This window comes from Dendronephthya gigantea, unplaced genomic scaffold, assembly GCF_004324835.1.
Source record: "Dendronephthya gigantea isolate DGI-Jeju-01 unplaced genomic scaffold, DenGig_1.0 000007F, whole genome shotgun sequence".
Taxonomy (NCBI): Eukaryota; Metazoa; Cnidaria; class Anthozoa; order Malacalcyonacea; family Nephtheidae; genus Dendronephthya; species Dendronephthya gigantea.
Genome location: NW_021163017.1, coordinates 2,974,122 through 2,993,028, shown reverse-complemented (window position 1 = coordinate 2,993,028; position 18,907 = coordinate 2,974,122). Strand labels below are relative to the sequence as shown.

The 18,907-nt window shown below is 35.9% G+C and overlaps 2 protein-coding genes across 3 annotated transcripts; one reads left to right on the top strand and one right to left on the bottom strand.

Moving 5' to 3' along the window:
• Positions 1-1,335: 1,335 nt before the first annotated feature.
• Positions 1,336-6,293, bottom strand: LOC114517286. The gene is made up of 5 exons (XM_028536962.1): positions 6,225-6,293; positions 4,913-4,974; positions 3,036-3,260; positions 2,511-2,663; positions 1,336-1,636 (listed from the first exon to the last, which is right to left on the bottom strand). The coding sequence occupies exons 2-5, from the start codon at positions 4,964-4,966 to the stop codon at positions 1,523-1,525; spliced, it is 546 nt and encodes a 181-aa protein (XP_028392763.1). The 5' UTR covers positions 4,967-4,974; positions 6,225-6,293; the 3' UTR covers positions 1,336-1,522.
• A 3,502-nt stretch (positions 6,294-9,795) lies between these two features.
• LOC114517167 lies at positions 9,796-17,223 on the top strand. 2 transcript variants are annotated; one of them, XM_028536824.1, is made up of 3 exons: positions 9,796-10,433; positions 13,328-13,715; positions 15,100-17,223. In XM_028536824.1, the coding sequence occupies exons 1-3, from the start codon at positions 10,253-10,255 to the stop codon at positions 15,185-15,187; spliced, it is 657 nt and encodes a 218-aa protein (XP_028392625.1). In that variant the 5' UTR covers positions 9,796-10,252; the 3' UTR covers positions 15,188-17,223. The 2 variants fall into 2 exon arrangements, 1 of the variants encoding a protein (XP_028392625.1); XR_003686359.1 differs by lacking the exon at positions 9,796-10,433 and adding an exon at positions 10,490-11,453.
• The last annotated feature ends 1,684 nt before the right edge of the window (positions 17,224-18,907 follow it).

Genomic DNA, 18,907 nt, shown 5'->3' with positions numbered 1-18,907 from the left:
TAGATGTAATTGAACTATAATGTTTTTAATATTTCTTCAATTTTTTTTTGTACAAGTGGCCTTGATATTCTTGTGGCAAGTGGCCTTGATATACTTGGAGCAAGCGAGAGCTTCTCAACATCAGTTGCTGCAAAGGGTGCAAGCATATTTGTGATTGCATATGCCTGCCACAAGATGTTCATGCCTGTTAGAATCTTTATGACTGTTACTTGTACACCATTGATTGTTAATAGGCTGCAAAGACTTGGAATAGTAAAGGCAAGATAGTGTAAGACAACAAGTAACTTTCTTGTTCTTGTAGTTAGTTTGATGTGGAGAACTTGTGAGAACTGACTAGTAGGTAGAATAAAATGAAATAACTTGATGCCCACCAGTAGCATTTCATATGCAGAAGATTTGACCTATTGCACGAGAAAACTTGAGAGAACTATTTTTCTTCAAATTCATGGTTTAGGTATATAAGTGCTGCTAACATCTTCAATATTTCTTTTTGTTGCATGAAAGTGACACGGGCTAAAACTTATGTTTAAGCCTAAACGCCCAAACCTTAGGCGTATATATGTATGTTGCTTCGTAAAAGTTGGCAAACAAGCTTTATATTCCATGATTTTCATTCCATTTCTCCCCTCATTTTTTAGTTGCATTAAGACAAAATTGGCCTTCAAAATTGATGTAGATAGTTTGGCTTCCATTTTGGAAAATATCTCATACCGACATAGACAGCTAGGGTATAGGTCCAGTTATGAAGTACTCTGGATTCAAGTTCAGATGCTTTGAGTTTAAAACAAATTTTCATTGTTGACTCTGCAGTGTAAGATTCATATAAATTCAGCATTATTACACAGCCCACCTGAAAGTGAAATATGTTACACTCCGCAAGTGTCTACAATTTTATGATATGTATAGTATCATTTTATAGGGTTCTTCACCTCTTTCACTGTGAATGTACACAGCCTGTTCAACTTATATATAAGATTGTATATTCATTATATACCAGTATATAAGTCTACGTAATCTGTTAGTATGCAGCATTGTTTTAAATGTAATATGTTATTTTTAAGTTTTGTAGCACCAGGTGGTCAATTATTGAGGTGTGTTACACCTCCTCATTTTGTAGTTGCCAAATTTACATTTATCAAGGTAGAATTGTATTGTGAGTGGCCTTAATACAGGAGGCTGAAGTAATTATATTAGTAATTACCAAATGCAGATGAATTTAGATTAGAATACATTGAGTGATTTGAAGTCACGAGTGAAATCTTGAAAAAGATAAATTCAAGTAAAAATACCGTCAATGCAAGCCTCAGATTCAGAAGTCATGTCACTGAAAGTCTTTTAATTGCAGCAAAAATACATTAACACAATCTTAATTATCTTTACTTCATTATGTCCTGATTCGTCTTTACTAAATAGATACAGTTATGTTTGTATCAATATTATTATGCATGCTCCTATCAAACCAACAAATACAACTAAACAATCATGAAGTATAAACGTGTAATTCTCTTGGGCACTTGATTATTTAGGATGCCATATTTTCCATGTTCACAAAACTGACCCCTACATTCCGAGCCAACGAGCAGGAGTAAATGATTGCGTCTCCAATTAACAGTGCCATGGATACAAAACCGAACGCCTAGAAAATTAAAACCTTTAGAATAGTTGAGAATTGTCAGTGTACTAGGTGTATAGGTAAGCAAATCTGTATAGAACCATGGTGCCCCATGCCCTAATTAAAATGTTGTATCATGTGATCATATGAATAGGCCATAGCTAGCCCATGTAGTGATAATCAATTATTGGACAAGGTCAAGTAAACAATTGTGATTTGTCATTTGTAGGTGGTGAGCAGATCAATTTTTTGTGGGTACCTATAAGGCAGAGCTTGATAGCAGGCTTTAAGTGATGGCAGACAGGCACCAGTGCTTGCATGCTTGAATATTTCCAAACTTCTAGAGCCTGCTGTTCATTGATACTCTAGCTTAGCCTGCTCAGTTTTGTAAAGTCTTTTATCATCTTGTTAACTGCTAATGCAATTGTTAGACAATATAATGTCGAATGATTTTAAAAATCTCAGCAGCTTTCCTTAGCCCTTGCACGTGAAAGAGGTGTCATAATCTTGACTGTTGAAATACCACATCTTTTTTTGACAATATACTGCATGGGTTTAACAGAACTTTTTACGTGCTGAACCTAATTTTGATCAGCTAAACTCTTTGTTTAAATTTATTTGCATTGGATTCAACGCATAAAATATTCCCTGGCCCTAAGAATAATAATAATTAAGTTATGTTCTAAAGTTATCCCTGTCAAAACAACAAAATTCACGCGAATCCTATTTCATGTTATTCTTTCAGTGAATGTTTTGCCAACTCGTTTTGCATATCTTCTCGCTCAACTTCATGGTATATTTTAGCAATTGTTACGTTTGTTTCGAAAGTTGTTTAATACCTTGCTGCTAAAATTAGAATAGATATCTGAATTACTATTTCACATGACGCGATACTTACCAACCCCATGGCAAGCTGATAACATCGGGAATTTTTAGAGTAGGTCTCCAGAGACTTGCACAAATGTTTGGACTCATATAGCATGTTTGTCTTTGCGAGAAGTGACCCCGACACGAGCAGAACAAGTGCAGAAAATGCATGAAACGTCGCAATCTATAAGAGCAAAACAAAATACATCAAGCCAAGCGCAGTCAAATGGAAATTTGCATGATAGGCGAATTATTTGTTGTATAAATACGCGAAAAATATATAGCCTTCTTGTTTTTGCGTTTGGATTCGGGCTTTGTATTCGCCTTTTTCTTAAGAATTTGTCAGAATGGTATAGATTATTTTGATCTTGAAATATGAGTGAGGATTCTTATCCCAGCATTCGTATCTTGCAGTGACTTAATTTGCTAATCTTTGATTTCTTCTAGTATATAAAGTTTTTTTGGTACCCGCGGAAATTGTTAACACTCTTGGGTTAAAAACGTAACTTTTTTTTAAACAACGGCTGAATTTGACTTTGAATTTCGTGATACATACGCTTGCAGCGAAGTGAACCGTATCTTGTAGGCCTGCGATTACAATCACCAATGAGAAAACAGCAACGAAAAATCCAGTCCCCAGACCGAAGAGGAAGAATTCTTCCCTCCCGTAAAATCCAGAGTCAAAGATAACCCCGATATCGACAATCTCTATGTCGATAATAGTTTTGTCGAGCTGGTCCATAAAATACCCCACTGATCCGGCAGCAATCACAAAAGCAACCTGAAGTTACAACAGAAATTAACTCGTTATACCCTTGAAACGCTCTTGTTTAAGGTGGCTCGATACAGTTTTAGATGCACATTTTAAAAAGGAAATATTATAGGCATCTAAAGCCCCGTTTACACTACACTGAATTTATCGGCACGGCACGGCTAAAATTGGTACCCGTACCCAGGAACAGATGAAAGGCCGAGAACAGATGAAATGGGCACGGGTACCCATTTTAGCCGTGCCGTGCCAATAAATCGAGTGTAGTGTAAACGGGGCTTAAATGCTTGGCTAGAGGACTAAGGGCCGGGTTGTTTACATGGGCCCGGTTACCCGAGATCATGTTATTTACCCATTCCAATATTTCAAAGTCATTTGTCGCCTCGTCGAATCTCGGCTAAGCGGGGTCATGTAAACAGCCCTTAATAGTTGATAATCTTTGCAGGAAACATATCTAGAGCGGCAATTCATTCAGAACTTGTGCCTCGCATCCGTTATCATGGTAACATAGACCTTTTTAAAAATTTCCAACAAATAGAATTTAATCGTGTTTATATCGCCAACGAGTTCAGTGATCCCCATTTTTTTCTCCATCAAACGTTTACACTATAGTGTTTTATCGAAAAAAAACTTTGTAATGACTAAAGGGCGTCGCGTGCGCTTCTTATTTAGATTTATATTATGAATGCTAAGAGCCCCAGGTACCACTATCCTCTGCAGTTTGTGTCAGCCTCAGTTTGTACGCGATCGGTGACGTCACGGAAACATAAAACACGTGCAATGAGGCATCGGGACTGGGGGGATTTTGTATTGTAAAGTATTGAAATGATAGCGGGCAGACGGACAGGGGCAGACGGGCGGGAGCAGACAGACATTTTAATACTTACGCAAAAGCCTCTGTAGCTTAGAGTGTCCGGGAACACCTTAAGTCTTAGGTCATGTAATCAGGTCATTTCAATCATTTTGGCTGATAAACTTTAAAGATGATGTAAAGTCCGTTCTGAGCATATATTCTGCGCATAACAATGTTTGTTTACGTTGGTTATATAATCTTTACATGACGTATGCGTCGTTATAATTTTATTATTTTCTTCTCGCTCGACGGGCTGTGATCTGTGATGAATATGCTTATTTTTATTATATTTTGAAGAAATATTGTTATATTTTGAAGAAATATAAAGCGAAGCTTGTATATAAACCGGCCGTTATTTAAACGTTAATATTTGTAATTGTAGGACAAGCGAGAAGGTGGCGTCTGTAGCGACAACAAATAGCCTCGCCATTTCGGGCCTTATTCAACAAATAAATTCTTGGAGCATTCCTTTCAGCATAATATTGCTTTTTCTAGCAGCTTTATGATAAGATAAGTTATCGTCGTGACTCGCAATTCGAGCCTCTTCGCCTTGCGACATAAAATAAAATAATTTTGCTCCCGAACTGCCGTTTGTAATACAACGCGTTAATATCGCATATCATTAACATTCCAAAAGTTGCTCCCCCACTGATGGAATGTGTTGATGCGCGGAATTTATGCGCAGAACGGACTTTACCTCATCTTTAAGGTCACGAAGATTACGAGTGTTGTTTTGGATTTTCCGGGCGTCTTTAAGGTTGTGTAAAGTCATATAGTTACGTAGTAATAACAAGCTGTTTAATTGTCATACCATTTCTGCTATTGCCAGTAAAACCAAGACAACCCGTTTACAATTGTTTGCCATCTCTGAACCTACATTCATATTATAGTAGATTATCAGTATATCATTATTTTATAATGTAGCTACTCACAGTACACATATATACATACCGTATATAAATTGTCCTCGAGCTGGCGCAGAGCTCTGTACAAGGGCACTAACTTCCACTAAAGCTATTAAACTCCCGGGTAATTTGACGGAGGGAACATAGCCGAATACACAGGGCGCTTTCGTTTGAGCGGCGAGAATGGACAAATTGGTCATATTTTGAGTTGAAATCGAGTATTTTGTTAAAAAAACGGTCACTGAATTCCAAAATGTAAATAACGATATACTTTCGATATACTTTTGAAATACTCTAAAATACCAGCCTCGTACCCAGTCGCTTTTGTATAGTAAACCATTTATTTATGAGCAATCGCATATCGATAAAGAACCTTTTACGGACGAGCGGTATACGGATAAGCGAGGAAAGTACAATTTTGTACAACTTGCTAATTCATTTCAGAAAACCCTGTAACTTGATTTTACTTTTTTTCACCTGACAAACATATTTCGCGCAGAAATCAGAACTCTGGAACCAAGTATGTCAAAAATGTTAATACAATTTGGCCCCTTTTGGCTTTTTTTAAAAAACATTAAATTCAAAATTAAAATGAAATTTTGCTTTATTGAGTAACTTTTGACCTTTTGACGTCATTCGGCTTTGCACATGCGCCGAAGCGTTCCAACCCGATTTCAAATACTTAGAATTTCCCTTTGCTTTCCTGAAACTCACTGATTTACTGAACAATTCGTAGCAATTAGTAAAACGAAAGTAGGAACATAACACACTTTTACTTTGTCAGAAACAGTAAAACAGATACAAACTGTGCGTTATCGCTGTAGTGGCGGCGTAAATGAAACTTTACGCTTGGGAGATCATTGTTTACAAATGAACATATATTTCGTATTTACTATGTCATGACTTGTATACTCTGGTCAAGTCCGCACTGTAGTTTCGCTAGCGAGAATGATGAAAAGAGCTATGCATTTTGTTTGGCTATAAAAGACGCCGTTAAAATATTATTTTTTCTACAGAAACCTAAAATAGACAAATAGTCCGCCTTAAATTATGAACACTTCTGTTTGAAACAAATATTCCACTCGATATATCAAACTGACAAACTTGGTTTGACTTGTGCATAAATAGTGTATATACATCCTTATCGCATGCATTTGAGGTAAAATCTTCTTCGGTATGAACAACTATACTTATTGAAGTACAGTTTGGGTCTCTTACCTCTTATCCTGTTGTCAATCTGATAATTCTAATTTGACTTTTACCTTGTAAACTTTAATCTATTTCCCCTCGCCCAGCGCAATGTTCACTGTATAACTAAGCCCGTATGAGATTTCAACATTCCCAACAAAATGCGCATGTGCAATTCGGCAATGTACGAATCGTCTAGAAAAATACGGCGCACCAAAACAGAGTAAAAGTTTACGCATTATTAAATTTGACAAGAAGTTCCACTCTGCATTTGTTGAGCAAGAAGGCTAGTTGCATCCTCGTTCCCGAGCGATCAGCCGAGCTTGTGTTTGAGGTGGGTTAATACCATGTTTCAATTCCCAGGGCTTTTGTGGCACTTTATACTTTTATACATGGTTAATACTTTGGGGCGATAAAGGGGCTGAAAATATCGCTCTTCTGTGCATACGCGGGGTTGCCAAAAACAAGATGTTGTCAGTGATAAAGATCACGAAATAACTAATTAAGTAATGTTTACAAAGATTTTGAAGTTAATGTTATCTGAAACAATTCTCAACTCCTTGTTATTCTTGAAAATTGTCTGCTTGTTTTGGTTGTAATGTTAGATTCACAATATCGTCCATAAGATTCCTTGGAATATCTCCGGTTGTGTAATGACAAGTTTACCAAGTAAGAATGTCTGAAAATAGTATAAAAGAAAATTGGTGATAATGCAATATGCAATGATTTTAATGTCTTCCAACAGACAATTCTTTCATGCTGAGATTGAGCATTATTTAATAATAAGACGTCTATTCTGGCGTTAACTCCGGCGTGCCGCGCACGTGCCAGTCTTGAGTCTTCAATATAATGCTTCTGAACATAAACAATACAGTTCATATACTCATTTAGATGTTTTGCCAACCTAAATGTTGCTCGATCGCGACATTCAGAAGCACATCGCCACATCGTACTTTAAAAAGTATAGAAGTTCAATTGCTTAAAAATGTAAATAAACCCCATGATACGTTCATTTTGTCTTACGCTTTGGAATTCGTGCTTATATTAAATCTTCAATCCTGTGCAAATTAATTAAACTGCGACGTGTCAACGCGCCCGTAAACGACCACATCTTGTTAAACGGCGAAATAGCAGCGATACGCTAGAAAGAGCTTTAAGAATATTTTATTTTAGCTTTTCATGGCCCGTTTAACTTAGTACGTCAGTTTGGTATGGCACCGCCACCGAGGTCTTACAGGGCAGTATCATTGGGTGCATTATTGATTCCGGATTGGGGGCTTGAGACCGCAGCGTTGAGGTCTTAAGGGGAAAGGTTTCCCACGAGTTTTTCACTACGTTTATTCCGTTGAAGGAATGGGTTATGCTGTTTACTACGATAATCATATATTTGGTTTTAGGTGGTCTGCTATGGTGCTGTAATAGGCGAATTATTTGGGTGTTGCATTTATGTTGAATAGTAATCCATAGTTGCTGTATTTGGAATATTGTTGCATAGTTCAAAACCTATGTCTTCAATTCTATTTGTTTATTCCTTTTTCCGCGTTTTACCCTTTCTTCCGCATTGTATCCCATTTTCCGCTTCCGCAATTCCGTTCCGTATCTCCGGATTCCGCAATTCCGGATCCGCGTTTTATCCCTGATAATTCTCAGTATTACGCTCATAATCGATTATGCGCATACATAAAATTAGTTAAGTCCGTCACGTCTGCGCATCGGGTCTGCTCATAACAATGCAGATGTCATCGATATCTGATGATGTAAAATTTCTTCGAATTTTGCTGAACGTAAATTCCAGTTATAAAGGGTGGCAAATCTAAATAATGTTCAGACAGCGAATCTTCATATATTTAATCGTTTACATCGTTATTTCTTATTCATCGTATGGAAGTTCAAAATGAGACAAACTGTACGTAATGTCTTGGATAAGGAGCATATATGTGTCAACAGCTGGTCCGAATTCATGCTAGCTGTGATGCAGGAAACTCTAAAATCAACTGTAAAATATTAGTGCGTATTATTATGTATGGTAATGATTTTGTCTATTCCTTAGCATAGTTCTAATTCACAAAAGTAAGAAATATTAAATAGTTGCTACGTTGCACATTCCAGAAATTTCAAATTTCTGTTAATACAATGTTTTCGAGCTTGCATGCAAGTCACTCTGACGATGCAACTATTCGATTGTTCCAATTCCAAACGGAAATAACTGCGCGTCATGTCATACACCGCGATCGGTTTATACATAAGGACTCATAACAAATTCTTAGTTGAATCATTCGTATCATACTGCCTTGCTCTCGACATAATTAATCAGAACAATTTAAACTTTCAAGCACGAACAGTATGAAAACAAGTAGCTCGCTGATAACTAGTATCCTACTCCTAATGCGTGTACATATTCATGCGATAGTGGCTAAAATCGATTGATATTTCGTAAATCGTGTCATCGACACTAGCTATATGATTGCTGCGGAGCGAGCGAGCCTGAAGCGAGCGAGCGTAGCAGCAGTCTAATTTGTGCAGAAAGGGGGTTCTGAACTAAATTTTATTTAGCGCAAGGAATTGTGGTCGTGCGCGTTTTTTATGCGCAGAACACAAATTTTAAACCCTCTCATATCCATGTACTTTTTGATTTCGACGGACAGGATCTTCAAATTTTTGTCAAATTTTAAAGCTAATCTATTTGACTATTCAAGGTAAGATATTTTGTCTTTTGTTCATATGTTACGTTTACAGTTGATTACAAATTTAACTTCTATATATTTATGAAACGCTAAAAGCATATACAATCGATTGCAGCTAAATTCATACTGTTTATATACGACACACCACATATACAATATATACTATCCAATGTGCTAACGGCTAATAAATTCGCTTTGCTTGAGCAGTTTAGCCGTTAGTGCTGTGAAGCAAATCAAGTCTTACATACAGAAGTCTTTTTATCCATTGGCATTTGTATTCTTTTGCTTATTTCCATATTTTGCATCAAGTGATGTTTCAAGTATGCGGCTTGACGCTTGCGAGTCGTGTTAACATGACACAGTCACAGATAAAATATGCAATTGATCGTCTAAATTGCCTGACTGAATTATTCAGATTCGTGCAATGTTTGACCTATTTTATTTTAAAGCATAGGTATATGTTTTTATTTCTATTTTACAATGAGTTAAATGCCTAAATATTTTTGTTATTTAGTGCTTTTACCGGATCTTCACGTGGTTTCTGATTACACGTCTTCTCGAGCGCGTTCAAAGTTCAAAATCAAAGTATCAAATGATGTTTTGTCACTATTCACATGAAGCCAAACATTTACGTGGACTCATACAACAAGACAAATAGCATATTTCAAAAACAAATATCCATGTTACCAAAAATTGTTCTATTTTGTTAAACATGCGCTACTGCTTGGGCCTGTATTATCGCTAGGCGGAATTTTGCCCGAACAATATTTTCCGCGCGGAAACTGGAAAGTACAATGCTGTCAACTTTGTTGCAGTGGGTAAAATTCTGCGTAATATTACTATTATTCTTAATGCTCCTGTTGTGATTCGTATATTAAAATATTTTGAAAACTAGCTGCTTCTAAAGACTTTGACTTGAACGAGCCGCAACTCGTAAATGGCTATTTTCAGACGATTTGTTTTTGCCGACTGCAATCTACAAATCCCTTGGGCAGCAAATACTTTGTTGAACATATATCTTTTTGCTTAACAAATTTACTCGCGAAATCATAATATAAACCAGCAGCCTATTTCAAAACAATTTCGAGATAAAAGTTAGAACTTGAACAGTTGAACTACACAACGATGTTTTTCATACGAACTACATTACATAGCATATATTGACCTATAATGACGTCATTGCCAGTGTTCTCCCTAACAGGTATAAATTCATGTACAGCCCAGCGAGTTAACGCTCAATAGAGGTTCACTTTACGTGTTTTAAACCTGCTATTGCTATTAGTTAAAGCGGATTTAGTTTACTAATATTTCATATACCAATTTACTTGGACCCTAAAATGCTCGCAGCAATCCCTACCTTGCAGGTAACCTAGTATGTATTCCTTAGTACTGTGGCTGGAGACACTTGGTCTAATATTCGTTGCGACCGCAATTGCTTGTGAGGAGGGCAAATATAAAAGTGACTTTCTTAGCGGATGTGCTGAATGTCCAAAAACATTGAAGCAATGTAATGACGAGCAAATCGACGATGCTCGTCGTTGCGTTTTGGCTTGTGGTAAGTATTTATCTTCATTCCAAATATTGATTCAAAACTTGATATCCCTTCTAGATTACTTATTGTTTACCATATTTCAACACCTAAGCTGTGATGTCATTGTAATTGACAATAAAGTCGATTGTTTCAAGCATAATAAAGAGAAGTGGAATAGCATTAGATTCAGCATTTGTTAGCATGTTTAATCTTTATAATCTTCGGTGAAATAAAGTACTTCTAAAGCTCAATTGCCCAAAGTAAAGTATCGCCATTTAGTGATTTCAAATTTCGTGATGACATTTCGTCTTCCTTTAATTGCATAAGACGTCACATTCTCAACATTGGTCTATCTTAAAATTATGTAATTATGTTGTACTAGTAGTTCAGAATAAACCCGATTTCAAAAATCGAATCTTACGTACGACAAACTACGGATATTGATATATCCAAATTTGCCTTAAGCATGAAAATAGCAAATAGCAACGTTGACGTTCATTTAACTGTTTTTATACGTTGAAAAGGGGACTTCCCTAAATATCCACCCACCTCCACACACACCCACTAAGAGATTATTAAATGCCAGTTGGTTGGTATTTGGTTGTTTTACTCAAAATCCCCGTATTAGGCTGTTAGTGTTATACCCAAAATAAATAATAAGCAATTTACCCGTTTTAAAGTATCGAACATAGTTATCATAGAGAAGCTGGATGTTGAAATTTAAAGTGTCGAAACTCGCTTTAACCTTTGTACTGTTATGCTAATATATTTCCGGTTTGGATCTGATATCTTTACTACACATCTGTTGCCAGTCGGTCTAATGACAGAACTTCGCACTTATGGCACAGGTGAAGAAGATTTACGATAAAAGGCGATGGTATTTATTCATAGTGTCGTGGTACTATATCCGTACAAGTATATCTTGTCCGCCGGGCACTTTTAAAAGCGATTTTTTAAGCGGGGGTTGTACACCGTGTCCCAGTAACTTGGAGTATTGTAAGAATGAGGAATACAACGATTCGATACGCTGTTTTAAAGCCTGCCGTAAGTTACATATGTTTCTTTGATCATTGATATAATGACAAATGTTTTCATGTGAAGGCGAATTGACAAACTATTCATAAAATTATGGCCGTAATATATGCTGACGAAAGTGTTACGAACATGGCTCCGCGGTATGAACGTGTATATAATTGCGTCATAGAAAAATACATTTACAATTAGTCGCTTACAACGGGTAGTACTTGACTAAATTTCTTCCTGATACCTTCCTGAACTATATTGACTCAACTTTCCGTAATTCTGACATTTTTAAAGAACTTGTTTCAAAATATACACAAAACACTTGACAATAGGGCAGTGTCGTGGGCGGGAAAAACTACTGTGAATGCGGTGTAATATTACTACATGCTTTCTTTCCACTTTTCTACCTGGCTGATGCAATACTCGTACTGATGTGGTGAAATTTAATTGTTCAGTAAAAATTGCGCTTCCTGTCTTTAAATTCTTAATCATGACCTGACCGTGCTTGTTTTGATAATGTCAAAAATTTTCGAAAAAATGCTACATTTTAGATGCATTCGTAGACAAATGCATCTTTCCGGTTATTTACTCACGATCTAAATAACGCGGTTAAGGTGTTAATTTCAATGTTTGCTTGTATATTCGAATAACGAACCAAATAAAAAATGATCAGTCCCTGTTTACCACTTGCGAATCGCGAAGTGATCTTTCTTCAATTTGTCTTTGGTCATTTTGAGGTCATTTTGAGGTTTGCCTCTAGTAAAAAGCAATTGTTTTGGATGAATATATATATATATATATATATATATTATATATATATTATATATATATATATATGTATATTCATAGCTTTCCCCAATGCTATGACTATTATTTTGCCCCACATGGATTAAAAAACGAGTAAATGTGACGAGTAAATATGAACCAGCGCAGTATTATATCTCTAGATTACACACGCGTTAGGAATTTACAAAACATTTTCAGTAAATATATAGCTACAGGGTGTTTTAAAAAAACCAAATCGAAATGATATTGAATTTAATGGTTTATTCAGTTCTAGTGCAGGAAGACAGAGGAGTTATTTACTTGAATACCGTTAGATTTGAATTAAGATTCCACCTTACCATGCACTCGAAATCGTTTATTTAACTTATAAACAGCGCTAGCTTGCTAGTTTAAAAAGCTAGTATAGCGATTTTTATGTCTGTCATCTTGCGCGAGTAATCTTTGTACTGCGATTTAATTAGCGTTAAACCGATACGTCATATTCTCTTTTTAACGTCATTGCCCCTGTTCCTCATTTATCAGTAAAACTGCAATCTGCAATCTAATACATATCGTTTAGTTTAGTTGTTACTTTTTCGGTGTTTGCTTTCGCTGTTTTATTAGCCTGAATGGCAAAGGCGGATTCAGAGTGGAATAGAATTAAATTAGACGATTAATTTCCATTTAATACCTTAACAACGTCGGTTTTGGTTATTTAAGAATTAAAAAACGAGTCGCGTGCCTTTATGGTGTAATAATGCACGATGGGGGAATGTTGGGAGAATACGAGAGAAGCTTGTAAAACACGAGGCGTAGCCGAGTGTTTATAATATAAGAAGAAATTATAGGGCAACAACAAAATTTGTTTATTTGATCAATAATGAAATTCGCCTTACATGTTATTTAAGATGTTGCTTAGCAACAAAAACTTCAAAAGCCAGAAGCGTGCATTATGGCCCCACAATGCACGCGCGGTAGCCAATTAAATTGCTCGTTATATCATACTTATATTATAATAGTTACTAAAGAATATTTTGAAATAAGAGATTGCAATCCACCTTAGCCTGATTCCACCACTGGATCCCATTGTGGTGAAAAAAACTGTATAACTTCTTATTCACCACGTGTAGGGAAATTATTTACAACAAAGGCACCAATCACCAGCCCAACAATCCCAGTACTGGTGACAAAACCCACAACGACACCTCGTCCAATCACAAAATGGGTAACAAAACGCTGGACGATAACCGAATTTGAGAAGTTCAAGAAGACACTCGAATTCTCAACGCCAACTGTTCTGTCAGTTATATCGACTGGTAAGGGCAACTACAACAACAACAATGGCAATTCCATCGGTGTGATATCAGCTATACTGATAGCAGTATTGATAATATGTGTCCTAATTGGCATTTTGTTGCGGTTTATCTGGCGACTATATCAGAAAAACAAGAGAAGTGGTCAACAACAGGAAAGGCCACCAAGTCCTTGTTATTCAGCGGTACAGCAGTCGAACTCCAGGTTCGTGGTCTATTGAGAAACACATTGCATATTTAATTATTTAATTCCCCATCACAGAATTTTATTGAAACTTTACCAAATAAGCATCTATAGCGTAAACGTTTACCGTAAATCTATAGCGTGAAAAAATTGAGGGTAACCAAACTCGTTTGCGATATAAACACGATAACCCTGCTTGGCGCCCATTTTCAAACTTGTCTGTTGCCATGGTGACGGGTTCCAGGTAAAAGTTCAGTATGTTTTCTGCAAAGTATATTAACTTTTAGCCTTATAGCGAAACATTTAGATGATAGGTTCTAAAAATTTCGAGAAACTGTATTGAGCCACCTTAAGTTATGCGATAGCGATATATTGGTTGTTTGCAATGACGTGATTTGAAGGTTTCAGCTGACGGGCAGGTTCAACAAAAAAAATATAATTGTATTGTTTTGGTCGAAGGTTGAGACAGTTTTAGGCCGAATTTGGGGGGGAGTAAGAATTTTATTTCAAACAAAGATTATGTATTTTGTGGTCTGAGAGCGAAGATTGAACATATCGTTGACACACAACGAACCCCACGCTTCTGCAATTTTGTGTATATTATATTATATTTACTAAGCTACGAAGAACTCTGCCTTGAGCTAGAGATTGTTTAAGTGATGTTCCGGTAAGGAGTGGGTATATCAGCCGAACTTCGAAAATTTAACATAGGACATGGGATTTTTACTGAAACATTAAAATTCACACAGATGTTTTATCGACTCAAACCATCCCCGTCCTAATGTTCTTCTTCGTCAGCAAGTGCTCTTTCGATTAACTTACTCCATGTCATAACCTGTTGTATAACAAATGAAATTAAAGTTTCACAGACACAAAAAAACTTATTAACAGACATAATTTGTTAATGTTTCCTTCTTATATGATTGCTAACGACTAGAACTGCATAATATTATTACAGTGGTTGGCACCTGTTTTAATACTCACTGAATATGTAGAATTTTATTACCATTGTTCTTCAAGATTCAGTTCTTTTTGGCCAGAAAATATAATGATATCGTTACATTAAGTCAGGGAATTTCGATTTTAATGATCATACACCTAAACTACAATTCACTTTTAGTATAATCATTTTATTGTGCCCTTCGACAGGCTTCGTTCGATTTTCGATTGAATAAAAAACTGAAATAAAACGCTGCCCTGGAATTGAAAAGGCGCGGGTTCGCTTTATTCTGAAGGACCGCAGTTGTATTTGTTGTAACGGTTCGGTTATATATAAAATCTGAAAGGGTATTAAAGTATAGCGAAAAAAATCAGATAATGATTAAAATTTGCATTTTGCATAACTAAAATCGCACTGGCTTTGCTATTATGATTGTAATTTTTTGACATGCATGATTATTTTCAGTATTGAGGATGATATCCAAGAAGATGCCATACCCGAAGACTCAGTGTCTCGTGAAAATTTCAATAACTTGACCGAGACAACCCTGTAATGTGGTGATGTTGATAGACAATTAAGGGGACGCACATAATGTATATTGTTATTAAAAATAACGTATCTATCGCCATATTTTATCATAGTTTTAAATGTATAGTTTTGATACTGACATGCACCCAAAAGCTCACAGACAAAAGCAACCGTAATGGCATCAGGATTCAGGAAAGAAGAGCGTGGTTTGTTGCAAAATTTTGACAGCATTAAAGCGCACAAACCAACCCAATGATTAATTCGGCTAAATCGCTTAACGAAATTAATCGTCTTATTATCTATTGTTGGACTTTAATTCGAGGTATTTAACAGGACCAAAATGCAAAGTGTAAAGTTGGCACATTTACACGAGGGAAAATAAGCAGTGAATAAACAGTCAATTCGCAAAAAGGCGCGGCTCATTTAAGCCAAAAGTGTTCGCCTAAGCGTTTTGTACTGTATAAAAATATTGCTTACGTTTTCACTAGGCGATAAAATTCCTTCACGTTCTCAAAAAACGCTTCGGTTTGGCTTTTTGAAACGCGCATGCGTATTAGGATGATGTTCTATCTGCTGTTTCCGTTGCCGTTGGGGTTGGTTTTGCTTTAACTCTCTAGTATTTCACTCATACAACGTCTTGAATTTTAATTCAATCCAAAATTTTGTAATTATTCCACGAAACGCAAATTCTGATTGAGCTCATTAGGCGGGTGGATGTTTTATCACTAAGCGTATATAATATGAATGCAGGCATTCAGCGGTAATTTTTATGATGTATGCACTCAAATTGTAGTTTGGAATAGCGAAACTGCGAAACAAAAAAAAAAAAAAAAGAAAAAGAAAGGATTAAAAAGTTAAAATAATAACCAATTGCGTTCAAAAAAGGTTCAAATTTTTCACTTTCTCCTAAAAACAGTGAAACTGAAACAAAAGAAAAAAAGAAACCAGTTCTATGATAAGGAAATGGAAGTGAAACTTTGTTGTAAACTCTGGTCACAGAGTCGTTTACGAAATTTGCATTTTTCGTTATCACATAACTTGTCATTTTTCGCCGTCTTCGCTAATTTTACCATATTTCAAAGCGTTTATAAAAATGGATTGCGTAATTGTTAGTATAATGCTTATATATCAACCAAGATAGTCGCAACCTTTAAAATAAACAGAGAGACGACATTTGAAAACTATATATAGGATGTCAAATGCATGTCAAATTCAACGTATTCGAAGCTTGCAATTTTCTTGTTCCTGGCTAAACGTGTAGTTTCAGGCTTCTTAAAGTGCCAATTAAATTATCTTATCATATTTCAATTTCATGCACTTTCATTTTGTCAGAAATGTTCGCATGTACAATTTTATCAGATTGGTAATGGAAGTTTTTATTGTGTAAAATGTTGATTGTTTCAATGCCATAATTATATAGATTTTTTACCAAAAATCTTTCCTAATTTTTTCGACACTGTAAGAATAAACGATTCGTATAATGTGAAAAAAAACTCAGTCGAAATGTCAACCTACAGATAAATATCAAAGCACTAACTGGCATAATTTTGCTACGTGAACCAAAAAAATTTAGACGCTCGTTGTACGTGCCAAGATAAAAGCAATAAAAATTTTAAAAGAAAGCTTCCTTTACAATTATGGAAGCACAAATGTGAGAATAATCTGACCAGACTGTATGACCGGCAGTATCTTGAATTTTAATACACATTTAACATTGAAAAAACGCTGGCGATCAGTTTCGCCGAGAAAGACAGTTTCAACGATTATTAATGACTTTTAGTATCACAGAGATTTAATTTTACAAGTATTAATTACGTTTTATTTTACACTTGTATTAAACTTTGAATTCTCTGCAAGCTAGGAAACAAGATTGGAAGTTTCAAATCACGAAAGCCTTTATGATCACTGTATAAATAGCAATAATAATTTTGACATTGAAAGTCAATTATATACATTACATACGACTTTCTTGCGTAAAAATGTAACAATTTTTCAATTCACTTTTATAATGTATAATTATGCTTTTCAATTTTGTAATAAGGTAATTTATAATAACGAAGTTTGGTGCAATGATGAGAGAGAGCCTCTTTAATATGATTGGACTTCATCGTGATACAGATGTGTCAAAGAAATTGCTCGTTGCATATTACTTACACCCCAAGTAGCGGGGGGGGGGGTTGTAGGGATTGGAAGGCTATGGAGATTTTTAACCTCAAAAATCGGGTGAATTTTGAGTCTCGGATACAAAATATTCAGAATTTGATGAACAGGAAAGAATATAATGACAGATTTGTGTGATCAAAACATCAATATCAATGTCACCAAGGTCAAGATAGACAGCGTTGGCAACTATAAAGCATTAATCAACGTCTATACACGGTAAATCATGGCAAATATACTCGGAACATGTTATTATGTCACGTTAACGATTGAAGACTGACTCTGAAGTTTGTCAGACTGACTCTAAAGTTTGTACACACTCCTCGTTATACAGGTGTGCAAGCACAAGATTAATGTGCTATGTGGTTATACATCAACTATATATCATACACTATATCATCATTAGGTCTATAATCATGTTTTTTGGCGTTCATGCATTAGTTGAGATGTGTTTTAAGCCCTGACCCAGTGCTTCCTCTCCTAACCTCTGATCTCTATATATTAAGTGAATGTTACTTTCAGGCTCTATTAAAGGCCTGGGTACGATGAGATTGCCCTGTTCATGCACAATACAGTGTCCGCAGCAAGGGTGATGGTAATCCGTGAACGGCATTGCAACTGTTCTTAATATCCTTACCAACGAGAAAATAACTTTATAATATCAACTTGCTGTTTATTTTGTCTTGAGAGAAGTCGTTGCAAGATATCGGTGTTTTCATGAAGAAAGCTGCTGTAAAGAATTAAACCATTTCCTACATTTAATCATAGATCAAATTATCATAAATATAACTTGGAGATATTGGTAAAGTAAAGAAATTTATAGCCAGAAACCTTAAACTACTTAAAGGAATCTCTCCGCTCCAGAACATACGTTTAAAACAAGTTCTAGGATGCCAATGTCTCGTGAAAATCTATGATCGAAATTCGCGTTTCGAAAGAATAAAGTGCTTGATACTTGTTCCGCCTTCGACAGCACCCCCAAATGAGTAAACGTCCGAAAACGGAAAAGATTCTTAGGATGTTCCGTATACAATTAAGGCCACGAATCCTGACACTTATGAATACGGAGAAGATTATCTGGAGACAACCAGGTCTGAGTAGCCTGCTCGCACGAATTCCGAGTTGACAATTAGCATCAATTTTGCCATTTATAAATTGCTGCTTTGCAATGGTAAAGTAATACAGCATTCTCAAGTTCCTATGTCAAATCTCGTGCACTTGCAAATGGTCTACCTTAACTCCGTCCGTGTGTAATTCCACGATATAATTATAATAAGGTTCCAAAGGGGGAAATGAGTTGTAGGGTTCATTTCATTGACATTGTTCATGATTTTACAAGTACCAAATGACGAACATAAACTTTCAAGATGAAGTGCTTTGGTCAAGCTTGTCAGAACAACGTTTCATAAACAAGGTTGTTGTTGACAGCTAATTAAATATTTAACTGTAGAAAGAATATCGTTGGTATATAGTATTTGGCGCTTTCCTTAATTAAACGGCCAAAACGGCCACATCAGTCATACTTCGAATTGAAATACAGTATTTCGTTAAGAATAATACGACGAGACTGCATTTTTGCGGTGCC

Bases quoted from the DNA above. Each gene is read 5' to 3' on its own strand.
- LOC114517286 (XM_028536962.1), bottom strand. From the start codon at position 4,966: ATGGCAAACAATTGTAAACGGGTTGTCTTGGTTTTACTGGCAATAGCA. The intron at 3,261-4,912 runs GTATGACAATTA...TTGTAACTTCAG, and splicing joins TACTGGCAATAGCAGAAATG to GTTGCTTTTGTGATTGCTGC. The intron at 2,664-3,035 runs GTATGTATCACG...TTGCTCTTATAG, and splicing joins CGGTTCACTTCGCTGCAAGC to ATTGCGACGTTTCATGCATT.
- LOC114517167 (XM_028536824.1), top strand. From the start codon at position 10,253: ATGTATTCCTTAGTACTGTGGCTGGAGACACTTGGTCTAATATTCGTT. The intron at 10,434-13,327 runs GTAAGTATTTAT...CACCACGTGTAG, and splicing joins TCGTTGCGTTTTGGCTTGTG to GGAAATTATTTACAACAAAG. The intron at 13,716-15,099 runs GTTCGTGGTCTA...GATTATTTTCAG, and splicing joins GTACAGCAGTCGAACTCCAG to TATTGAGGATGATATCCAAG.